The sequence below is a fragment of the Tachypleus tridentatus genome, chromosome 7, assembly GCF_004210375.1.
Source record: "Tachypleus tridentatus isolate NWPU-2018 chromosome 7, ASM421037v1, whole genome shotgun sequence".
Lineage (NCBI taxonomy): Eukaryota > Metazoa > Arthropoda > Merostomata > Xiphosura > Limulidae > Tachypleus > Tachypleus tridentatus.
The window spans coordinates 188,272,754-188,293,749 of NC_134831.1; the positions used below are offsets into that span (position 1 = coordinate 188,272,754).

General features: G+C 34.8%; 1 protein-coding gene across 3 annotated transcripts in view; it reads left to right on the forward strand.

The window, feature by feature from the left end:
- The window catches only part of LOC143257518 (protein FAM184A-like), a 104,848-nt gene that overhangs the window by 34,919 nt on the left and 48,933 nt on the right, over nucleotides 1–20,996 (forward strand). For 2 of the 3 annotated variants that reach the window (XR_013031895.1, XM_076516289.1), the window contains exon 2: nucleotides 15,262–15,393. The exons of the other annotated variant lie outside the window; for it this stretch is intronic. Coding sequence is in view for 1 of the 2 variants with exons in the window: in XM_076516289.1 (XP_076372404.1) it covers nucleotides 15,262–15,393 (132 nt within the window). In the remaining variant the exon portion in view is untranslated. The remainder of the gene's footprint in view (nucleotides 1–15,261; nucleotides 15,394–20,996) is intronic. 3 annotated transcript variants of the gene reach the window in all.

The window sequence follows — 20,996 nt, forward strand, 5'->3', positions numbered from 1 at the left end:
AGAAGATCAGTATTTTTGCATTTTACGATGAATTAGCCAAGAGTCAAAAACTACTACATCAACCATCTACAAAGAAATGGCCTGCCACCATTTGTTTATATCTGAATCTCTATTCTGTTTGTATTGATTCCTAGATTCATTAGATCTGTCCGTCTCTATATAAACTTGTATACGGCAACAGATGCTGGTTAGTCTACGTGAATTTTCTTTTTTTTTCCTCAACAGCTGACCAACTGCTCACTTTCTTCATGGGAAAAGATCCCAAGATTTTTCAACCAGTAGTCAATACAAAGATGTCTTTTCATTAAACTAAGTGGAACTTTTGGTTTTCATCAATGACTACTGAGATAGGTCTTATTTTACTTGTAAATGTTCTCCAAGTTCAACCGCCTTTATAGAAAACATTTATTAGGAATTATCTTTTCACACAAAGTTCCTGTAGCTAAATATCCTCAGTTTTTTAACTGTACAAGTAACAACAAACTAGTAACTGATCTTTATCTCATATACGATCTTTAATTTTTCTATAAAGCATGGTATAACAGTAACTTTTTGTTCACCTTTAAAGTATTGTCCTTTTCTAATCAAAATAAATAATGAAAACAAATGTAATATTTGTCAGTTTCAATCTGTATCCAACAAAATCCCAACATCCATTTCTTGAATTGTTCCTTCATCCCTTCTTCGTCACCCTCATGCACCTACTTCTTAATCTGTATTCTGCTTGCATTTGTACTCCTTGGAGGAAATGATCCTGGATTTCATATATAGAAAGCTGTTTGTTTGTTTGTTTTTGAATTTTGCACAAAGCTACTCGAGGACTATCTGTGCTAGCCGTCCCTAATTTAGCAGTGTAAGACTAGAGGGAAGGCAGCTAGTCATCACCACCCACCGCTAACTCTTGGGCTACTCTTTTGCCAACGAATAGTAGGATTGACCGTCACATTATAACGCCTCCACGACTGAAAGGGCGAGCATGTTTGGCGCGACGGGGATGCGAATCCGCGACCCTCAGATTACGAGTCGCACTCCTTAACATGCTTGGTTATGCCGGGCCATGGAAAGCTGTTCTGGGTTCAAAGTTACTTATTGAAGATGAGTGGAGCATGACCAGAAGCTGATCGGTGATCCTAGCAGATCTCAAACAAGACCTCGTATTGTTCTTAACCATTTTCACCTTACTGGACTCTCTGTCAGCCTCAGGAGAGTTGGCTGGTACAGATAGCAGTTAGTCAAAGAGTCTACACGTGTTAGATAACTCCTCCATAACCCTAGGGATGATAGCAGCCCATAACTGGACTTTAATGCTATTCATGTTAAAATTAAGTAATGAAATATATGTGGAAACATATAAGAGAACATCATGAGAATTGCAGTATTATTCCTGTTTTGTGTTAATTTAAAATCATATTGTGTTGTTATTTTTATATTTTGCTAGTGCAATCAGCAAAGTAATATTTAAAAGTCTTTCTTAACATACACATACATTTACAAACAGTTTACATGCAGTAATGTGGATTCTCTAAACAACTTACAAATTTTACTTACATGCTTTTGAAAAGTGTTGACAAAAAAAGAACTTTTATATATATCTTTCAAATGAGTGAGTTTGGTGTCATATGAAAATAAGTTAAAAAATAGCATTGTGAGTTGAAACAGTAGTTATATTTACAAAAATTCAAATGATCACTCTACATTTCAGTTTTGTTATATCAGTTCCATTACAATGATACAAAAAGTTTGAATACTGGGCAATGTTATTGCATTCTTATTAATGAAAGTGTACTAACATTGAATACATTCGTGCCTTCAGACGGCCCCACTCAACACTTATCTTCTCCTTCCCAATACCAACTTACTCCAAGATAAGATGGAAGTGCTTAGAGAAAAGGACCACAGCTTCATTTCCAAAGTCTAAAAATAAGGAGCCTTGTGTTCTTCATGTTCTTTCTTATATTTTTAGTTATCAATATATTCTTGTCTGAAATTTTTCTTACATGAAAAATAAGAATGAATACTTGAGAGAATTTGTTATTACTTGAGATATTTCTAACGTTAAGGAATGAATATATACACAAAAGAAGGTAGTATTATATTAATATTTCCATTCACTTTCCTCTCCAAATAAAGTCAGTCATTGTTATCAACGGCATGTTTTCTAGCCCAAATATGAAACATTTCGTTGCATAAGTTACATTTAAATTGTTTTTGCTATAAGTTAAAGTACTAAATACCATGTAATTTGACTGTGTAATTCAGTGAAATGATCTTTTACTGAAATCTACACAACTAAAAGATATGTGTAGTATCTATTATAGCATAGTCGTCATCTTCTGACCAGAAGTTAAAACTAACAATTTGCATTGTCTCTAAGATACCATTGGTAATGTCATCAAGTCGTTCATGGAGGCTCTCTTCAAAGCGATCTGGCACAGATGTCATGGCACGTTAACTATATCCGGTTCCTCTCAATTCCTCACCATTTTTAAGATCCTGTAGATAAAGTGTTGTATTCCATTTTTTTAAAGTACAATGAAAGAAGAAAAGTACGAAAAACATAGAACATGAAAGTACAAGCATAGCATTGTCATAACACGATGCTTCAGACTGGAATACGTGAAATTTAATCCTTTGTAGTTTCTGATTACATTACAAGTTTGCCCCATTAATACACAGAGTCTATCTGATAGCCATGCTCATAATATGGAATTGTTCTCGGCAAATTTATTATGCATTGTTTTTACTTTCTTTGAGTGAGCCTAAAATCTTCATTAAAAATTGTGACACAGAATGTGACTGTATCTTACATATCCCTCCCAAATTAAGAGAATCTTGGCATCAAGTTTAATGATAAAAAAAGATAAACATATCTGAAGTTAGTGGTCTTGAAATTCTGACTAATTCGTAAGTGTAAGACTAGAAGGAAGGCAGCTAGTCATCACCACCCACCATCAACTCATGGGTTGCTCTTTTACCAACGAATAGTAAGATTGACCACCACATTATAACGTTCCCACGGCTGAAATGGCGAGTATGTTTGGTATGGCGGGGATTTGAACCCGTGACCCTCAGATTACGAGTAGAGCGCCTTAACCACCTGACGATGCTGGGCCTTTCAACCAGTGCTTGTCCTCCTAAAAATGTCAACAGGTTCGTTTACTTCTGTTTCAATAATACAAGAAAGCCATTCATACCCAGGCTCCTGAGATAAGAGAGAAACCTATTTTACAAAACTTTAATCCTCACAGCCTAATATCTCGTAGAGGGAACAAGGAGTTTAAATTGTTAAAACATCAAGGAAATAAAGCTATATCAAAACTTAACAATTAAACTGTATTTTTATAATGAAAATAATAATTTATATAAGTTACAACGAAATTAAAACAACATTTCTGCTCTTCAAATCCTATTTTGATTAAAAGTAAGTCAAGTAAGACCAAGCACGTCTTTCAAAGCTTCAAATGAGGGTTTATTTTTGTGTGCACAAGTGTAAAATTAACCAGAGACAAGTTTTAGCTTGTTCCTTCTATATGTGACAAATATTGATGGAGACATTTTAGAGTTCTGTACACAGGACAGTGGGCACTAATGGGCTTATTTTGAACTACTGGAAGGCGGCCAGTCAGAGCTCCTATCGCCCATCATCAACGATAATGGATCGACTGTCATTTTTATAACGTACTCACAGCTTAAAGTGCGAGGAAGGTTTGTGGTATGTTGTGGACTCGAACGCGTTTCGCCAGGTTCATAATTCTGAGCTCTATTATAGGACTAATCCGTGACCTGATTCTAGACAACTGGTAGCAAAGATGACTAAACATCTGAATGCACACCAGTTTATGCGAGATGTAAATATTGCTCCAAATTATATATTTTTAACGCGTAAGCATAATGAATGTTTACAGACAGTATTTTATGTAAATATTAGTGTTAACTTGAAAATTTAAAATTGCTACAAAACATTTTTATTTAATATTAATTTTGATATAGCGAAAGTCTAGTCTAAGCATTATATGAAATAGGAGACAGACCACTGACATGTTTGCGACTGCACTGCGCCAAGAGTTTTTTGCACAAGAAAACATTACAGTGTAAACGTAATAATATATGTTACACATTTCTCCAGCAAAGGCAAAACTGAAAATATTATTTGTGCCATAGAGGCCTGATGCATTCTTTGATTGGTCGTAACGTCTGCTGTGGATTGTAGTCTCACCTATTCAATCTATCAGTACAACTGAGTCAGCAAAACAAAGAAATACAGCTAAACCTCTTACATTACTGTATGGTAGATTCGAGAGGACTCAATACTCAATAATCGTACATACGTAACATCGTTATAAGAGGTCTAATTGTAATTATTTGGTTTGCATTCCCGAGCTGTGCTAATGATCCTTGAGTAGGAGAACCCGCAGTTCACAGTAGAGGGTAAGGCCAATCAAAGAATGCTTTAGCCATATACATCACTGATAATATTTTCAATATGAGCTTTGATGAGAAAAAAAAAAAAAAAGAATTCTGTAATATATGTGCGTATATATATCCATTTAGTATTTGGTTCCCTGTATAATATTGAATAATATATTAGGCCACTACCATAGTATTATCAACTCACCTAAATTAATTTAGGTTACCCTATGAAGAATTAAAGAGGACTCAGAACTCCATAAATAAATAATTACTGATTTTATTATAACTTGTGCTGTATTGTACTATTATACTTGTAATTATGGTACTAAGCCTACTGTCTGCTCGAGGTTTTACATATTAATCACAAACACTCATCAGATTATATTGATATTGATAATTATGGACTTTACCATGGATCGCTTGGTCGCTGTGATAAACTAAACCAGTGTTTCTATGGCTTCTGTCGTAAAAGTTTCAATTTGGTTAAACCACATGTTTATTTGTGTACACCAAACATCATTGGGTGGCAAATAATGAATAGAATGGAACAATAATTCTGGTTGTGACAGTAATGGTATTACGTCATTAAACAACAGTGTAATAAAGAGTGTATATTGATAGTATTCCAACCATACTATGTTCACCGCTTCCAGTGCGACGAGACATATCACTGTATTTAGAGCTTATCAAGCCAGCTGAGATAACTGATGCTGTAACAAATCACTTACATAAATAGTGTTTGTTGTATTCAGCCAGAATGGTACCGTGAGAAAAGGGTTTCGATACCCATGGTGGGCAGAGCACAGATATCCCACTGTTAAGCTTTACGCTTAATTTCAAAACAAACAAACAGCCAAACTGGTGACCTCTGGATTAAGCGGAACATCTCGTTAATAATGGATGCGACTAGAATGAAGTGTTAAAAAGTATAATAAGCCAATACCAATGTCGAATGGTGAGTAAATTAATTGTAATCGTTTTTCACGAGCTTGAAAACAGTGTTTACGTCATAATAATTTAATAAACATCAACCAAAGCTAAGCAAAGAAAACAAAAATCAGAATAACTGTAAGATACACCACTTTATTTATTAATGTTAGGTTTTTTTAAGTTTTCTAGAATTTATTGTTTTCTTTTGTCAGTGATGACAACATCTGAAAAAACGGTTAAGTTATTTTTTGGCGATGTGTTCAAATACACGAATGGAAGATTTCAAGTGTTCTTTAAGTCTTGTTGAACGTATGACGTAGTAATTTCAAGTATATAACGTGATGTTTATTCAGACTGGGACAGAATAACTACAGAACTCGTAGACCTTATACACGTATATTTATATAGTCCAGTCTCTTTCTTTGCACGAACTCTATTTCAGAGAAATTTAGTATTACTTCGAAATATTTACTGATCGAATCTTTCATTATGATGTAGTGGACATATGTTATTTACTCTTCGAAAAACTCAGTTTCACCTAAAAGTACCATTATTATATAATTATTCCATTTTGTTGTGATGTTTTGTATTTTGACACGATGCACTTTTCCAGAAAGATCGGTATTACAGGTCTTTTGTATTTGTTATACTCCAGAATAATGTCTTCTCTTTGTCTCTAGATTGAAGTCTGATATATATCTATACATACATAAAGGACTAATATTGGAGTAGCGAAGGAAAACAATATAAGTAAGAGTACAGGTAAACAAACACATAAGATACTGTAATACCGATCTATTTATAACGTCTCGTCATACCTAATAAGAAGGACATACGTGATATAATAATACTATAATTGTAACGTGAAATGATACTGTAATACCGATCTATGTGTAATATGTCGTCATGCCTAATAAGAAGGACATACGTGATATAATAATACTATAATTGTAACGTGAAATGATACTGTAATACCGATCTATGTGTAATATGTCGTCATGCCTAATAAGAAGGACATACATGATATAATAATACTATAATTGTAACGTGTAGATGATACTATAATACCGATCTATTTATAACATCTCGTCATGCCTAATAAGAAGGACATACATGATATTATAATAATACTATAATTGTAACGTGAAATGATACTATAATACCGATCTGTGTGTCATACCTAATAAGAAGGACATACATGATGTGATAATACTATAATTGGGCATAGACATCCATGAGGAAACGAAAGAGAAGTTAATTATTGTATACCTACCTCACTGATAACACACTCAGTAACAAAGGTCAGTCCAATCGTTATAACCTTCCTGGTACCATTCAGACCGTTGATTCACAGTCCTAAGGGCCTGGCATGGCCTAGCGCGTTAATGCGTGCGCTTCGTAATCTGAGGGTCGCGGGTTCGCGCCCGAGTCGCGCCAAACATGCTCGCCCTCCCAGCCGTGGGGGCGTTATAATGTGACGATCAATCCTACTTTTCGTTGGTAAAAGAGTAGCCCAAGAGTTGGCGGTGGGTGGTGATGACTAGCTGCCTTCCCTCTAGTCTTACACTGCTAAATTAGGGACGGCTAGCACAGATAGCCCTCGAGTAGCTTTGTGCGAAATTCCAAAACAAACAAACAAACACAGTCCTAAAAGGGAGAACCCCAGACCAGATAGTACACCCACCTTTCTGACGAATAGCCCCATAATCGAATAACGATCTTTGCAGTAAGTTAGTAGCTGAAATGAGATATAAAGTAATTAGTATCTAGTAACAAGAAGTATTCACTAATTAGTAATTATAGTAAGGCGATCGTACGTACTTAATCTATAAATTGTATTTTTTAAGGAATTAATACTATTTCGTTTTCACATTCGTATGCAGTAGTATCGTATTAAAATTTTGTAGCTGTTTTTTTTAAGTTTTATAAGTTGTGTTTCGTAACGATATTACAGATATATTTTATTTTCACCAGAGGTCTAATATAGCTGTGCTGGTGAACCTTAAGTTGGCGAAACTGCAGTACACAGCAGCGAGTGTACACGTACTTTTGTATTTGATAAATAGATTTAAAAAAATATAAATTTACAACTCAGCATAAAACAGATAGTGTAGTAAACGAACTTGACGTAATGCCACAATATTATCTATGTAATCAAATTAACTTAGGTTACTGAATGTTGAGTTAAACGGACTTAAAAATACCACAAATGTTTTTCTTCTTTAGTTTTTCTAATATGAACACTTATTCATTTTATTTATATATAAAACTATATTATAATCATAAAATTTTCAAGCCATCAACCAAAACACATTAACATGAAATAAAATACGTTGCATATTTTAAAAAACGGATCCTAGGGTACAAGCTACAACGTGGGATTATAAAATATATCCTAGGTTTTAGAGGTGACTTAGGAAGTAGGACCCACATTGCGGTAGGGATACACCGTCTATCAGTCTTAATCTCCAATTCGCTAGTCTCACATAAGAAAATTAAAAATTAAGGGACCGAGATGTGGGTGTTCAAGCCCACAACGTTACACATCTGTATCACCCTTCACTGCGTGCAAACAGTTGTAGGAAGGTGACTGCTCTCCCAAGTATATAAGTATGTGGTACAAGCTTTAACAACGGGCGTTATTCTAAAGACATTACTGATTAAAACATTCTTCAAACAAGGATTTTCTCTGACGTAACAACAATAACTGTAACCTAATTCAAAATGTTTTAATACAATAAGAGTTTGGACTAATTTATCAATGATAGAGTTAACATAGAAGAATTCAAGAGAATCTTTATGAGAAATCAATATGTGCCATATCAAAAAAGAAAAGAAAACATTTTGTTCTCGGGTGTTTTAATCAATTAATCTAAGTGAATAAGACTAGATATAATTAAAGGCGTGATGATTTTAAATATATTATCAGCTTCAATACTTCAACTGGTACAACGCTGAAATCATGGGTTCGATTCCCCTCGGTGTTTTTCCAAAACATTTAATAATCGACTTTGCTTGTCAACCAACGATTACGAACTGTTATGGAAAGCACAAAAGGTATTGATGTAAAACCAAAGAGGCAGTTATGAATCAACGACTTTTGTATTTTCCCTTTGTTCCTGGACATAGACCTAAACTTCAGTATTCGTGTGGAAAATGTAATATAGTGTCGTCTTTAGAAACAATTCGTTCTTTGACCTATCTTAGACTTACGTTAAGCCTTTTAATTGTTTATTATAAACGCATCTTGTAAATAATGTCAGAGTTTATACTTAGTTTTCGTTGCAGTTATTCATGTGTATAAATACAGTTATTTCATTGATTGGTATATATTGCATCATCTTTATACGTGTACTGTTTAGGATACAGTTAATTATTGCGCGTTGTGTTGTGCTACTGTGATTGCTTCAGAATTTTATATAAAATTGCTCTGGACTATCTGAACACAGACGTCTTCAATTTTTAACTGATCAACTAGATGAAAAACGACTTGTTAAAAGCACCCACCATAACACTTTGGACTAATCTTGTTCAATAGAATACTAGGACTTGATTATTGTTCTTATAACTCACGACCCATCCCTCACTGGAACAACTGTAAGTCTACGGATTTACAACGCTAAAATCAGGGGTTCGATTCCCTTCGGTGGACTCAGCAGATAGCCCGATGTAGCTTTGCTATAAGAAAATACACACACACTCACGACCCAAAAATATAAAGGACGTTTTTAAAGGTAACGGGTTGCAAACCATGAATTTTAAAATTCACAGACCGATCGCGCTAACCACACGTTCTTGTTATGTTAAACGTTCACATTCAATTTTTTTCTTGAGTGATTTGTAATTACCTTGAAATCTCACATTTAATAAATTCATTACGGACCTACTAGTTCAACAGTTTGTTTGGTCAAGTCTTGCAATTTACCTCTCATACTTTCGTTGTTCTTCTGTTCCAGTTTAATGTTTTGCGGTGAAAGCAATACATTAAAAACAGTAAATACAATTACTGTATGGTGAAAGAATTAGTTGTAGCTGTATCGAAAGCCATACACCAAGTGGTAAAAGCGGTAATACACTTTTTTAATAGTGCTTAATGTATTCCTCATTACAGGTTTTAGTGATCTGAACTGTATCATCCAAAAAGAAATAATACTACCTGCTGTCCTAGGCTTTAAGGCAACTATGTGTAAGATAAGTAACAACAGAATTTCTCAACTGAGGTCTTTCTTCGTGTGCTTATTTTTTAATTTTAGAAATACTTATTTGTTGAAATCTATAAACTTTATTACTTTCCAAGTTATGTTTTTGCTTTCGAGCTTGTCAAACACGTGCAGCTGTTGTTGGATCAAGATGATTCACACACGTGTCTATCTGTCTGTTTGGGATTTAAATCTATAATTTATAATATAAAGAATCGCTTTTTTTTGTTGTTTTTCACCAACTTGTTTCGTTAAAAAGATGCACATGCGCCATGTACCTTGGATCCACTTAATGTGCATACAAAATTTCAGGTTTCTAGGTTCTTTTCTCTTGGAGCTGTAGTGGTCACATATACACAGACAACACACACACACATGTGCTTGTCTGTTTGTGATTTATATTTATAATATAAAATAACCTACTTCTTTTTAATGTGATATTTAGCTGGCTTGCCTCATTAAAATGATGCGTATGCGTACACACACATGGATAAATAATAATACCCTCAGGGTCCACTTAATATGGGTGCAAAATTTCAAGTTTCTATGTTATTTTCTATCGGAGCTACAGAGGTCATATATTCTTTTCTATATGATTTTTCGCTTGCTTACCTCACAAAGAGATGCGCGGGCTCATGCACGCACGTGGTTATGTAATAACGCTCAAGTAAATTCCCTCACTGTCCACTTATTATGTGTGCAGAATTTCAGGTTTCTAGGTTCTTTCCACTTGGAGTTATGGCAGCCACACACAGTCCCACACGCATACGCGCTCCTTTATTATTATAGATATAACACTTTGCTGTTACGTTTCATGTAGATTTGATGAGACCAAAAGTTAGTGGCAGTTGCTGCGAATGTGTGGTTGATAAATTTTGTTGTTTAAAAATGAAATCAAAATTAGTAAGTATAATTTAGGGTTACATGGGTCCATCAGGTTTCAAATGTTTGTTTTCTGTTTGTTTGTGAATTTCGCGCAAAGCTACATGAGGGCTATCTGCGCTAGCCATCCCTAATTTACCAGTGTAAGACTAGAGCTAGTCATCACCACCCACCCCCAACTCTTGAACTACTCTTTTAACAACGAATAGTGGGATTGACAGTCATCTTATAACACCCACACGGCTGAGAGAGCAAGCATGTTTGGTGCGACGGGGATTCGAACCCGCGACCCTCAGATTACGAGTCGAACGCCTTGACCCACCTGGCCATGCCGAGTCGTTTGTTTTCTATGATTATTTTCTAAAATACTTCTGGCGGTCTATTTATTGATTGTAACAAACAAGCAAACAAGTCATTGACTTATAAAACTACTAAGAACTAAAAATGTTGTATAGCATTATTGAACATTTATTTTCTATTGTACGTGGTTATTCAGATGTCGTATTATTAATCGAACAATGCTGTTTTTGTTTGGGTGTTTGCGAAACAAAAGCAGTGACGTCACACATTAATATCACGTAGGTCGAACGTCATCACTTAAAGTCAAGTGCTGCTTTTGAAAGTCCTTTGTTCGTAATGATTATAGTGTATTACCAAAAGCTAAAATAGGTGTTTTGTTTGACTCCTGTAGAGAACACAATCAATCAGATAGTGTACTTCATAGAAGCCCAAACGATACAGAAGCCCATTTGTTGTTCTCAGCTGAGAAATAACAGCATCATAAAAGAAAAGCTAAGCACAGAATATCGCGTAATGAATCCACTGTTGTGGCTAGACAAGCGAGACTACGAATAACTCGTTTAATAATGCCTTGCCTCCTGCATAGTTTGCGTTCGCCTGCACTGTAGTATGCGTAGTGTAGGGAACAGCCCCACGCGTCAGGGTGTGTTTTTAGACAGAGTAGGCTTAGCTGAGTTTGATGTCTTGCACGTGGAGAGTATATATATCGAGCCCAAAACATAAGTACTTTCAGAAGTACGTTGGTGATTACGAAAAAATAAAAGAGCCGAGCCTATTTATTGTAGGTTCACTCGCTACTTCTTTTCGTTTTTGTTGTTGTTTTCCATCTTGTATGCGTCATTAAACTTGCTGAGAAGAATTTTATGACTTTAATATTTTTGTAGATTTGTATTTCAAAGTTGTTTCAAGTAAAAATCATGGTTAATGTTACAGCTGCTTTCAATGTATTTACGAATTCTTGTACATCCTGACTCCACAAGCAAGTTGCATTTATGTGTATAATTGTCATAGTCCCACCATCCTTAAAAGATAAAAAGGGTTCTGCCTTATTCCATAATTAGAGAATTGGTGAGAGATACCACTAATTTACCACTAGGCGACTCTTGAAAACTAAATAAAAATATTGAAAAGCAATCATAAAATAAAAATAAGAAATGGTTACAATTAGAGAAGATTACTGTATAAAATATAATTTATCATAAATTAGACTGTTTAATGACACTGATTCTGTAGAATCTAACTTCTCTTATTTTTCAGCATTTAAGATCGTCTAAATACCTTACTATTTAAGATAATCTAAACTCAGTAACACATTGCTATATAAGATAATCTAAATAGATAATCTATTCATATTCTGATGTCTGCATTTAGAGCTCTTTCATGATATTCTGAAAATCCTTTATTTAAACAGTATCATTACAGTAAAGACACTAATTTGACTGCAAATATTTTGTGAGTCTCTGGTACTAAATATTTTCTTATATTTAATGTAACGAATTAACACTGCTCTATTGATATCTCTAAATATCAAAGTTTTAAATGTTGTGCTTCGAATTTCAAATATTTTATATATGGTTACCAGTATGCGGCTGGTATTCAACGACCTCCGTCCAAAACCTTATTTGTTTGTTTTTTCACTTGCAACACCTGTGTACTAAAGATTGTTTCAAGAAATTTTGTTCGGTGAATCTGCTTGTATTAAAACACCGAATTAATTATTTTTTAAGCTAAGCATTGGAAAGTTGTATTTTCTTCTCGAAATGACGTTTTCCTTTGTTAATAAAGATTCAATGACTAGTGTTTTTTCTGGTCATTATAATTAAGTGGACCTCAGCAAAGAAATGGTTTGGAATCAATGATATATAACGTTTGTTCATTTTTTTACGAAGGTTGTGTCTTATTAAACAAAGTTTCTAAACAACAAACATGATGTGCATTTAATACTGCCCCCCCCAGAGAGTATAGCGATAAGTCTACTGATTTACAATGCTAAAATCAAGGGTTCGATTCCCCTCAGTGGGCTCAGCAGATAGCCCGATGTGGCTTTGCTATAATAAAAACACACACGCATTTAATAGTTAAAAAAACATTCTTCCACTATTAAATTATATTGCCCCCTCCAGTGGCACAGTGGTATGCGGGTTTCGACACCTATGGTGGGCAGAGCACAAATAGTCCATTGTATAGCTATTAAATTATATTAAAAGGTAAGCATAAGGCTTCGTTAGTTAAGTCTTTACAGCCTTTTTGTAACTCAACGACTGTGATTAAAGCAATCAATATTTTGTATAATTTTGAGTTATTTTAGAGTACTTTTATTAAATCTGAGTAACTTGTGTAATCACCAGGTCGTTGGTACTAAAATTAGCTTGCATTAATTGTTTAACCATTGCTATTGTTATTCTGGTGTCGAGCAGTAATTTTTACCCTTGGCCTACACTGTAGAAAACCCAGTCTCTATGGAAGTTTAGTGTTAAAAATGTTAAGTAATTGAATAACGTCAAAATAAGTTAATTAACAAACAATAAAATACATAAATGAACAATTTAAATTGCTCTCTGCCTTCAGTCTGTGTTCGAAATTAAAGATGGCGCCACGCTACCTAGACTGCCCTCTGGCCTGCATAATTGGAGAGAGGAGCGTCTGTGATCCTCTGGTACGTAATTATAATCTGTAACTTCAACCATAACTATTTAAAAAACAGCGGTGACGTAAGCTGGGCTAACAGACTAAAAATTGAACCACAAAGTAGACAACCTACAACTAAAGCCATTACTATACGTATCATAACAGCAACGTATAGTAAGTTAAATTGAAAACTTCTCCACATGTAACAAGAGACTTAAAATGTTTGGTTCATTTCAGGTATTAGCGCTAAGCTATTCCTGGAGTTAGCCGTCCCAAACCTTGAACTGGTATACTAGAGCAGTGGTTGTTCACCTGCAGTCGAGGTTTCGTTCTGGTTGTATGCCGAATGGTTGTATATTTGCAGAAATAAATTATAGCATTGTGGTCAGCGAAATTCATAGGAATGGAGGAGAGACAAAATGTTAACAACACCCTCCGCCATTTGTCATGTTGCTCTTATCGAATAGTTTGACATGACCGTGACCCTTTTGATATATAACACACTCTCAACTGAAAGTGCGGATCACAATTTTCTTGTCGGTCGTTCCCTTTTTTCGCAGTAATCACTAGAACATTCTTTTCAACTTGTAAGAAACAATAGAACCTTCCAAGTATACTTTTATCAAAACAGGAAAGTACACACTAGTTTTTGTTGTTGTATTTTTGTTTTTCGTACGGTGTTTTGAGTTTTCTGTGAAATAGTAGTAGGCTTAGTATTTACGCAATGATTCAGTAAAGCTCCCGATGGCTTTAATCGCGTGTACAACAGCACGATTTCCAGCCACATTTGACGACTTTTAATTTTTATTTTTTCAGTAAGTGAGGTGGAGTAAAACGTACAAGGGCATATTGGTCTGATGTATGAATCTTGCCCTTGAAACTGCTAAGGAATAATCGCACATAAGTAGATTTAACTTTTGACACGTACGTGTGTATTCTCTATCATTTTAGAGACTGCTATAAAATCTTAAATGTATGTTAAAAATCTCACAGGTGCCAGAATTTATTTTCTTTGCGTTGATTTCTTCGAAGGAGGTTCGTAGGCCTGGAGTGATCACCTGTTTTAACAACTCGCACCACTATGCAGTAAGATGTTGTCTGTCAGTCAGTCAATAGACACTAAAATTACGTTGCATAAGTGACGCTTCACATTGCAGTTTGTACTGTTGTGACGTCAGTAAAATGTATGCATGCCGTAAATCACAAGAAAAATGATGCAGTCTGCGGGATACAATGCATCATGGCATATAAACTCCAAAAACAAGAAATAAATATGTTTGTTACTGTTAATTTTGTTCATTCTTAAAACGGTACTTTTGGGGACCCTGCGGAAATAATCTCATATATATGTATGTACATGTTTTATATATAAATGTTTCTCAGAAAGTTTAATAAGCTCCGCCCACGTATTTGCACTTGTTTTGGATTCGGTTTGGTTTGTTTTCAATTTGGCGCAAAGCTACACGAGGGGCAATCTGCGCTAGCCGTCCCTAATTTAGCGGTGTAAGACTAGAGAGAAGACAGCTAGTCATCAACACCCACCGCCAACTCTTGAGCTACTCTTTTACCAGCGAATAGTGGGATTGACCATCACTTTATAACGCCCCAACGGCTGAAAGGGCGAGCATGTTTGGTGTAACGGGGATTCGGACCCGCGACCCTCGGATTACGAGTCGAGTGCCTTAACTACCTGTTTAGTTTTGGATTTGACATCATACCTAAAGTCTCGTTATACTATATATGTATATATGAATAAAAACACATTAGTATAATTTAATGCAAATTGTTTTATTTACTTGTTAGATAAAGAGGTATAAGTTACAATTTGGGACTTTTCTTTGTGGTTATGTTGTTTATATACATATATATTTATATATATATATAACGTTTTCTTGTTGTTGTTGTATTTTAGGTTATTTACACTTTGAATACTCGGCTGGATGACCAAGATGTTTTGATTCAGTCTCTTAAACAAGCCCACGAAGAACGAATACAACAACTGATGACAGAAACTCGTTACAGGATTTCTTACTACAAAGCAAAGGTTTTAAAGCCATTCGTCACTGCTAGAGTATTCAGTGAAACCCTTACTGTTATTTGATAATGTATAATATTATTATCAACATCGCGATAATTTTATAAAACCTCCACGAGGCAAGCGCAATTATATTGTAAAATTAACGTATGGTGTGTGTATTGGTCATCATTTTTCAAACCACTGTTACACAAATAACAAAGACCTGCAAATTTAGACTTTAAACTTTAAATGTATTGTTTTGGTTTTAGTCATGGATTGTTCATAATTCAGTTATGCATGTTTCGAAAGTTTTTTTTTCTGTCCGTAAGGATTTTTTTTTACAAATCTGGATGGAAAAAACATCTTACTTGAATATAATTATTATTTCGTTTAACTCAATGAACATTTTTATTATTATGTTAGTTAAATACAAACAAACTCAAGAAAAGGGAAGAACACTGATAACACTCGAATATGTATCCTCATTCATCCTCATTGTGTGTGTGTGAAGTTATGTCTTTTATCCTCATTCATCCTCATTGTGTGTGTGAAGTTATGTCTTTTATCCTCATTGTGTGTGTGAAGTTGTCTTTTATCCTCATTCATCCTCATTGTGTGTGTGTGAAATTATGTCTTTTATCCTCATTGTGTGTGTGTGTGAAGTTATGTCTTTCAGTTTCGAAACTACCTTTTGTGATCCCTCTTTTATGTATTGCGTTTGGAGCATCTAATTTCAATGACCAGCAATAATCAGCCATTATGCTGATGTTCCACCTTCCCTGATACCTCCATTACATTTCCTTGATGTCTTAATGATACGTTTTCGATTATTCTTCGCTGACAGCACCAAGATTTTCAGGGAAATAGTCAATATGTGAGTATAAGAAATGAACTTCCAAGCTCACATTGACCATATTTTTGTACTTTGTGTCCTTGTTGTTTTCTAAAAAATTGTTAGTAACATCTTTGAAGACAATTCATGCTTCTTTCGAACTGTTCTTCTGAAGTCAACTTTCTAACCTGAGGCCCAACAAAATATCTTATTTTTAAGTTTGGTTTCTGAAAGAACTGGGAATTGCCCACGTAGAAACTTGTCGCCATCTTTGTCTAATAACTTTACAAACTGCTTCATGAAGTCCAAGTTTATGTGAAGTGGAAGTAACAGGACTTTCTTTGTGTTAACCAAAGTTTCACGTTCAATGGTTTTCAATCTTGCTATTAGAATAACTCTGCGTGGCCATGGCTTCTTTATCCAGTTCTGAATTTCTTGCTCTAACGTCCAATTCAAACAAAAAACATGGAAACTTTGTGTAATCGGATTGTTTACCAACAGCATATAAAGTAGCCAGCCAGACTGCAACTCCTAGCACCTTATATTAATTTAACAGTATTGTTTCAGTAAACCAGTGAACCTTCTTGCAAAAAGTTTGTTATAAACTCTTTCTCATGATATCTACACCAGTAAAATGATGTCCCTGGATAAAAAAAAAAAAAGTACTCAGCGTGAAGTCTGGACACCCATATCTCTGGAAGATCCATATCTTTCATCAACTCGTTAAATTTACCTTATATGAAAAATTGTGGCTCATCAGACGTTTCAGGTTGAAAACAATCTCTATCATCATATCTGTTGACATCAGATTCAGAATCAGATGAAACTGTATTATGAGCAACAAGTCTTATAGCAGACTTGGATAAAAAATGAGCAAAAACAGTAGTTATCTTTGTGGTTTCTAGGCTCATGTCAGACCACTGTAATTCCAAAAGACAAAGGTCTTTTCTTACCTTTAGTCCATTGTCTCAATTCCTTGACACAAACGTTGCAAAGTTTGTGCGGATCACGTGATTTGTCTTGGTCTCAAGTTTTATTCCATAATATGCTTAATACCTTTTCTTTGACAAATTATTTCATGTTTTGCCTTTGTTTATTTATAAAAAAAAATCCACAATTATAACAGAATGTCTGTAGGTCATTTACACGACATGTTGTCTTGGCAATAAATAAATAATGTTGAAAAGAAAAAATATAGTATTGAAGTCCACGCACTTACAAATACTATACAGAAATAACACGCTTATATATTAGCGGTGTGTTTCTTGTTGGCTCTGGAACGAGTGTGTGTGTTTTCTTAAAGCAAAGCCACATCGGGCTGTTTACTAAGTCCACCGATGGGAATCGGTCCCTTGATTTCAGCGTTTTAAATCCGTAGACTTACACTAGCGGGGGGCACTCTCTGGATCGAAGGCTAAGAATCTCGCGTCGTGATTAGGCTGGAGATATCTACAGCCAGTGGATGTTAATAATTTAAGCATAGCAAAATGTGACCTTATTTCAGTAAAAATAATTCACTTACGTAAAAGCATATATGACGTTATATGAAAATTCTGTACGTGATAGAGAAAAATGCATATCATTTTCGGATTCAGCGTACAGTAATTACCGTAGAACATGTAAAGATTTCACGATAATAAAACCATCGCAGGCCTGTATTATTGAAAATCTTCATCACTCAGATCACTCTCTTGTTCCAATGAAAACGTAGTGCAGATAATATATGTGTCAAGACCAGTGGTTTGGTTGCTTGTTTCTCTGTCAATGGAGATCTCTGCTCTGACCACTGCGGGTACCAACACCAGATTGCTTACGTTATAAGCCCTGATAATTACCGCAAAACCGACAGGGGAGGACTAATGAGTGAGAGATTAATAGGCTTTTGTTGTTTGTGATTAAACACAAAGCTGCATAAAGGACTTTTTGTGTCCTACCCATCACAGGTATCGAAACGTGGTTTCTAGCGTTGTAAGTCCGGAGACATACCATTGTGCCAATATTGGTTAGAATAACAGTAGGTGTATTTGTTTATTATAAGTCCGGAGACATATCATTGTGCCAGTATGGGCTAGAATAACAGTAGGTGTATTTGTGTATTCTGTAAATAAATTCAATAAGTAAAATAAATAATTTTTTTTCTAATTCCCAACGATCTTTTAAAGTAATTATTTCAGAAATAAAGTATCCACTAATATTTAATAAAATAAGTGCAGATTTAACCATTTTAATAAAAGCAACCATATGGAAATTACTTAAAAGTGTTATAAATTTTAAGGTCGAAAATTTAGCTACTAAGTATAGCTGTAAGTGTTGTAGGCAACATTAACAATAACAGAACTTGAAAATAAAGAATATATGGCGATGTAGCAAGTGCACTTATGAAGGGCCAGACATGGCCAGCTGGTTAAGGCACTCGACTCGTAATCTGATGATCATGGATTCGAATCCCCGTCACCCCAAACATGTTCGCCCTTTTATCTATGGAGATGTTATAATGGTACGGTCAGTCCCACTATGCGTTGGTAAAAGAGTAGCCCAAGAAGTGGAAGTGACAAACTGATTTGTTTACTTGTAGTTAAGCACGGAGCTACACAGCTAATTGTCTGCGCTGTGCCCATCAAAGGTTTCGACCCCCGTTTTCTTTTGTTTTTTAGTATCATAAACCTTCAGAATTACCATTGTGTCACTGTAGGCTTGATAAATTAATTATTTGTTGTTAGTTAAGTTCGTGCTTCATAACTTACCTGTGTGTAAGACGTTTTAAATCACTAGATGTATACATATAGTGCTCTGTATTTCCGATTGTAAACAAAAAAAAAACTGGCTATTAAATTAATGTCTTGTCAAGAAGTGCTGTGTCGATGTTTCACACTATGAGATAATAATTCGGATCCCATTTATTCTATGTTTGTTACTAACAATTACGTAAAATCTGGTTATAAACAGGTTATGTTTGTTTTGTTATGTACAAAGCTACACAAAGGCTCTCTGTTCGTTGTCCACCACTCGGTTTCTACAAGTACAAGTCGGTAGACATATCATTGTGCCACTTGGGGGCAGACAAGATAGAGTCCTGATATATAGAATAAAATCGTTTTTAATTTCATAAAATATTTAGAAATCACAAAAAATCACAGTCATCTATCAAATAAAAATAACTGTAAAGGTGAAACTAACAAAAGAGTTAAGGTTTTAACGATGACCCTCAAAATATGCATTACTGCTTTTAGCCCTCTCTATGTTCCTTTTTTTATTTTCTCTGAGTAATGGTACCCCTTTATGTAATATAGTTTTGAAAGCTTGAAGTGTGTGTGTTTTCTTATAGTAAAGCCACATCTGGTTATCTGCTGAGTCTACCGAGGGAAATTGAACCCCTTGATTTTAGTGTTGTAAATCCCTAGACTTACCGCTGTACCAGCGGGGGACTTTTAGAGTTTAGATCAATAAATTTTATCATGTTATTATAAGACGCACGAAGATGGAAGATTGGAAAAAGTAAAATATTTGGATCGATTTCAAAGGAACTGAAGTGATGTAGAAAGTGTTGAGCCGTCGCAGAACAACTAGAGTTTTATGAGAAGTAATAAGAGAAAGGAATCACCGTATAATGTGAATATAGGTTTCCCATATTATAACTTTGCTAGCGCTTTGAATTAAGCAAAATATGCTCTCAATTATTTTTTTTCAAAAATCATTGGAAGGGGGTAAGAAACATAGCAAAATAAACATATTTGGCGTAGATGTGTTGTGTTTTTTTTTGTAAATGTATTTATACAGGAGAGAGTATTTCCCAGGAGATGTCGGACATGACCTTATAGTTATCCTACCCGAGGATTAGTTGCTCGCGTCCCTTTTAGCATCATATCGCGACTCCTCTCTTTGAAGTCGTGGTTTCGTTATAACAGTAACGAACAAACCCTACTTTTGGATGCACTAACCCAAGAGATGTCAATAAACGGAGTTGACTAGTTGCCTTCTCACTATCGGTTCAAAGTTAAATATATAGTTCGTTGTTAATTTAACTTTTGTAACTACTCAGTACGCATCAAAATTGTTTTACCTTTGTCTGCCATGTTTTAGCAAGGAGCAGTTAAAGTTTTTCTGATGTCTTCACGAACTGTTATCGGCCAGTTTTGTTTTTTTTTCTTTCTTACGAATGAACCTTCTACAAAATTATTTGTTTATTTGTAATTTCGCGCAAAGCTACACGAGGGCTCTCTGCGCCTTCTACTAGATTTTGAGATATATTTGTTCAGCTAAGACAGTTTTATTTTTCCAATAGGGTGGTTGGCCTATGGAATGAGCTGCCTTAGGATATTGTGGAGACAGTTAATGTGAGTGGGTTTAAAAGAAAGCTTGATATGTATATGAATTATAAGGACTGGTTTTAATTTGTTGTAATAGTTTTAGTTTTGCGTAGAGGGTAGGACAGCTGAGATGGACCAACAGATCCTTTGTTGTCCCAAAACATTATGTAATATATCTATTCTGTATATTGACCTCAAACACTTAAAGATACATTCATTTTATTTAACCAAAAGATCCAACTTAAATATCTGCCTGTTTTGGTTATATTGTGGTAATATAACCTTTGCATCCATTGAGCTTATGACCAAACCTTGAACACCTCGCACACCAACTGAGCATTGCACAACTCAAACTATTACAATGTCGTAAATTTATCATAAACGTTTCTTGGTTAAATAATGTGAATATCAAATCACTAAATCTTTTATATGTAATACTTGAATCTTTGGTGGATAAAAAGTCGCTTTCCTTATACGGAATGCTATTTTTT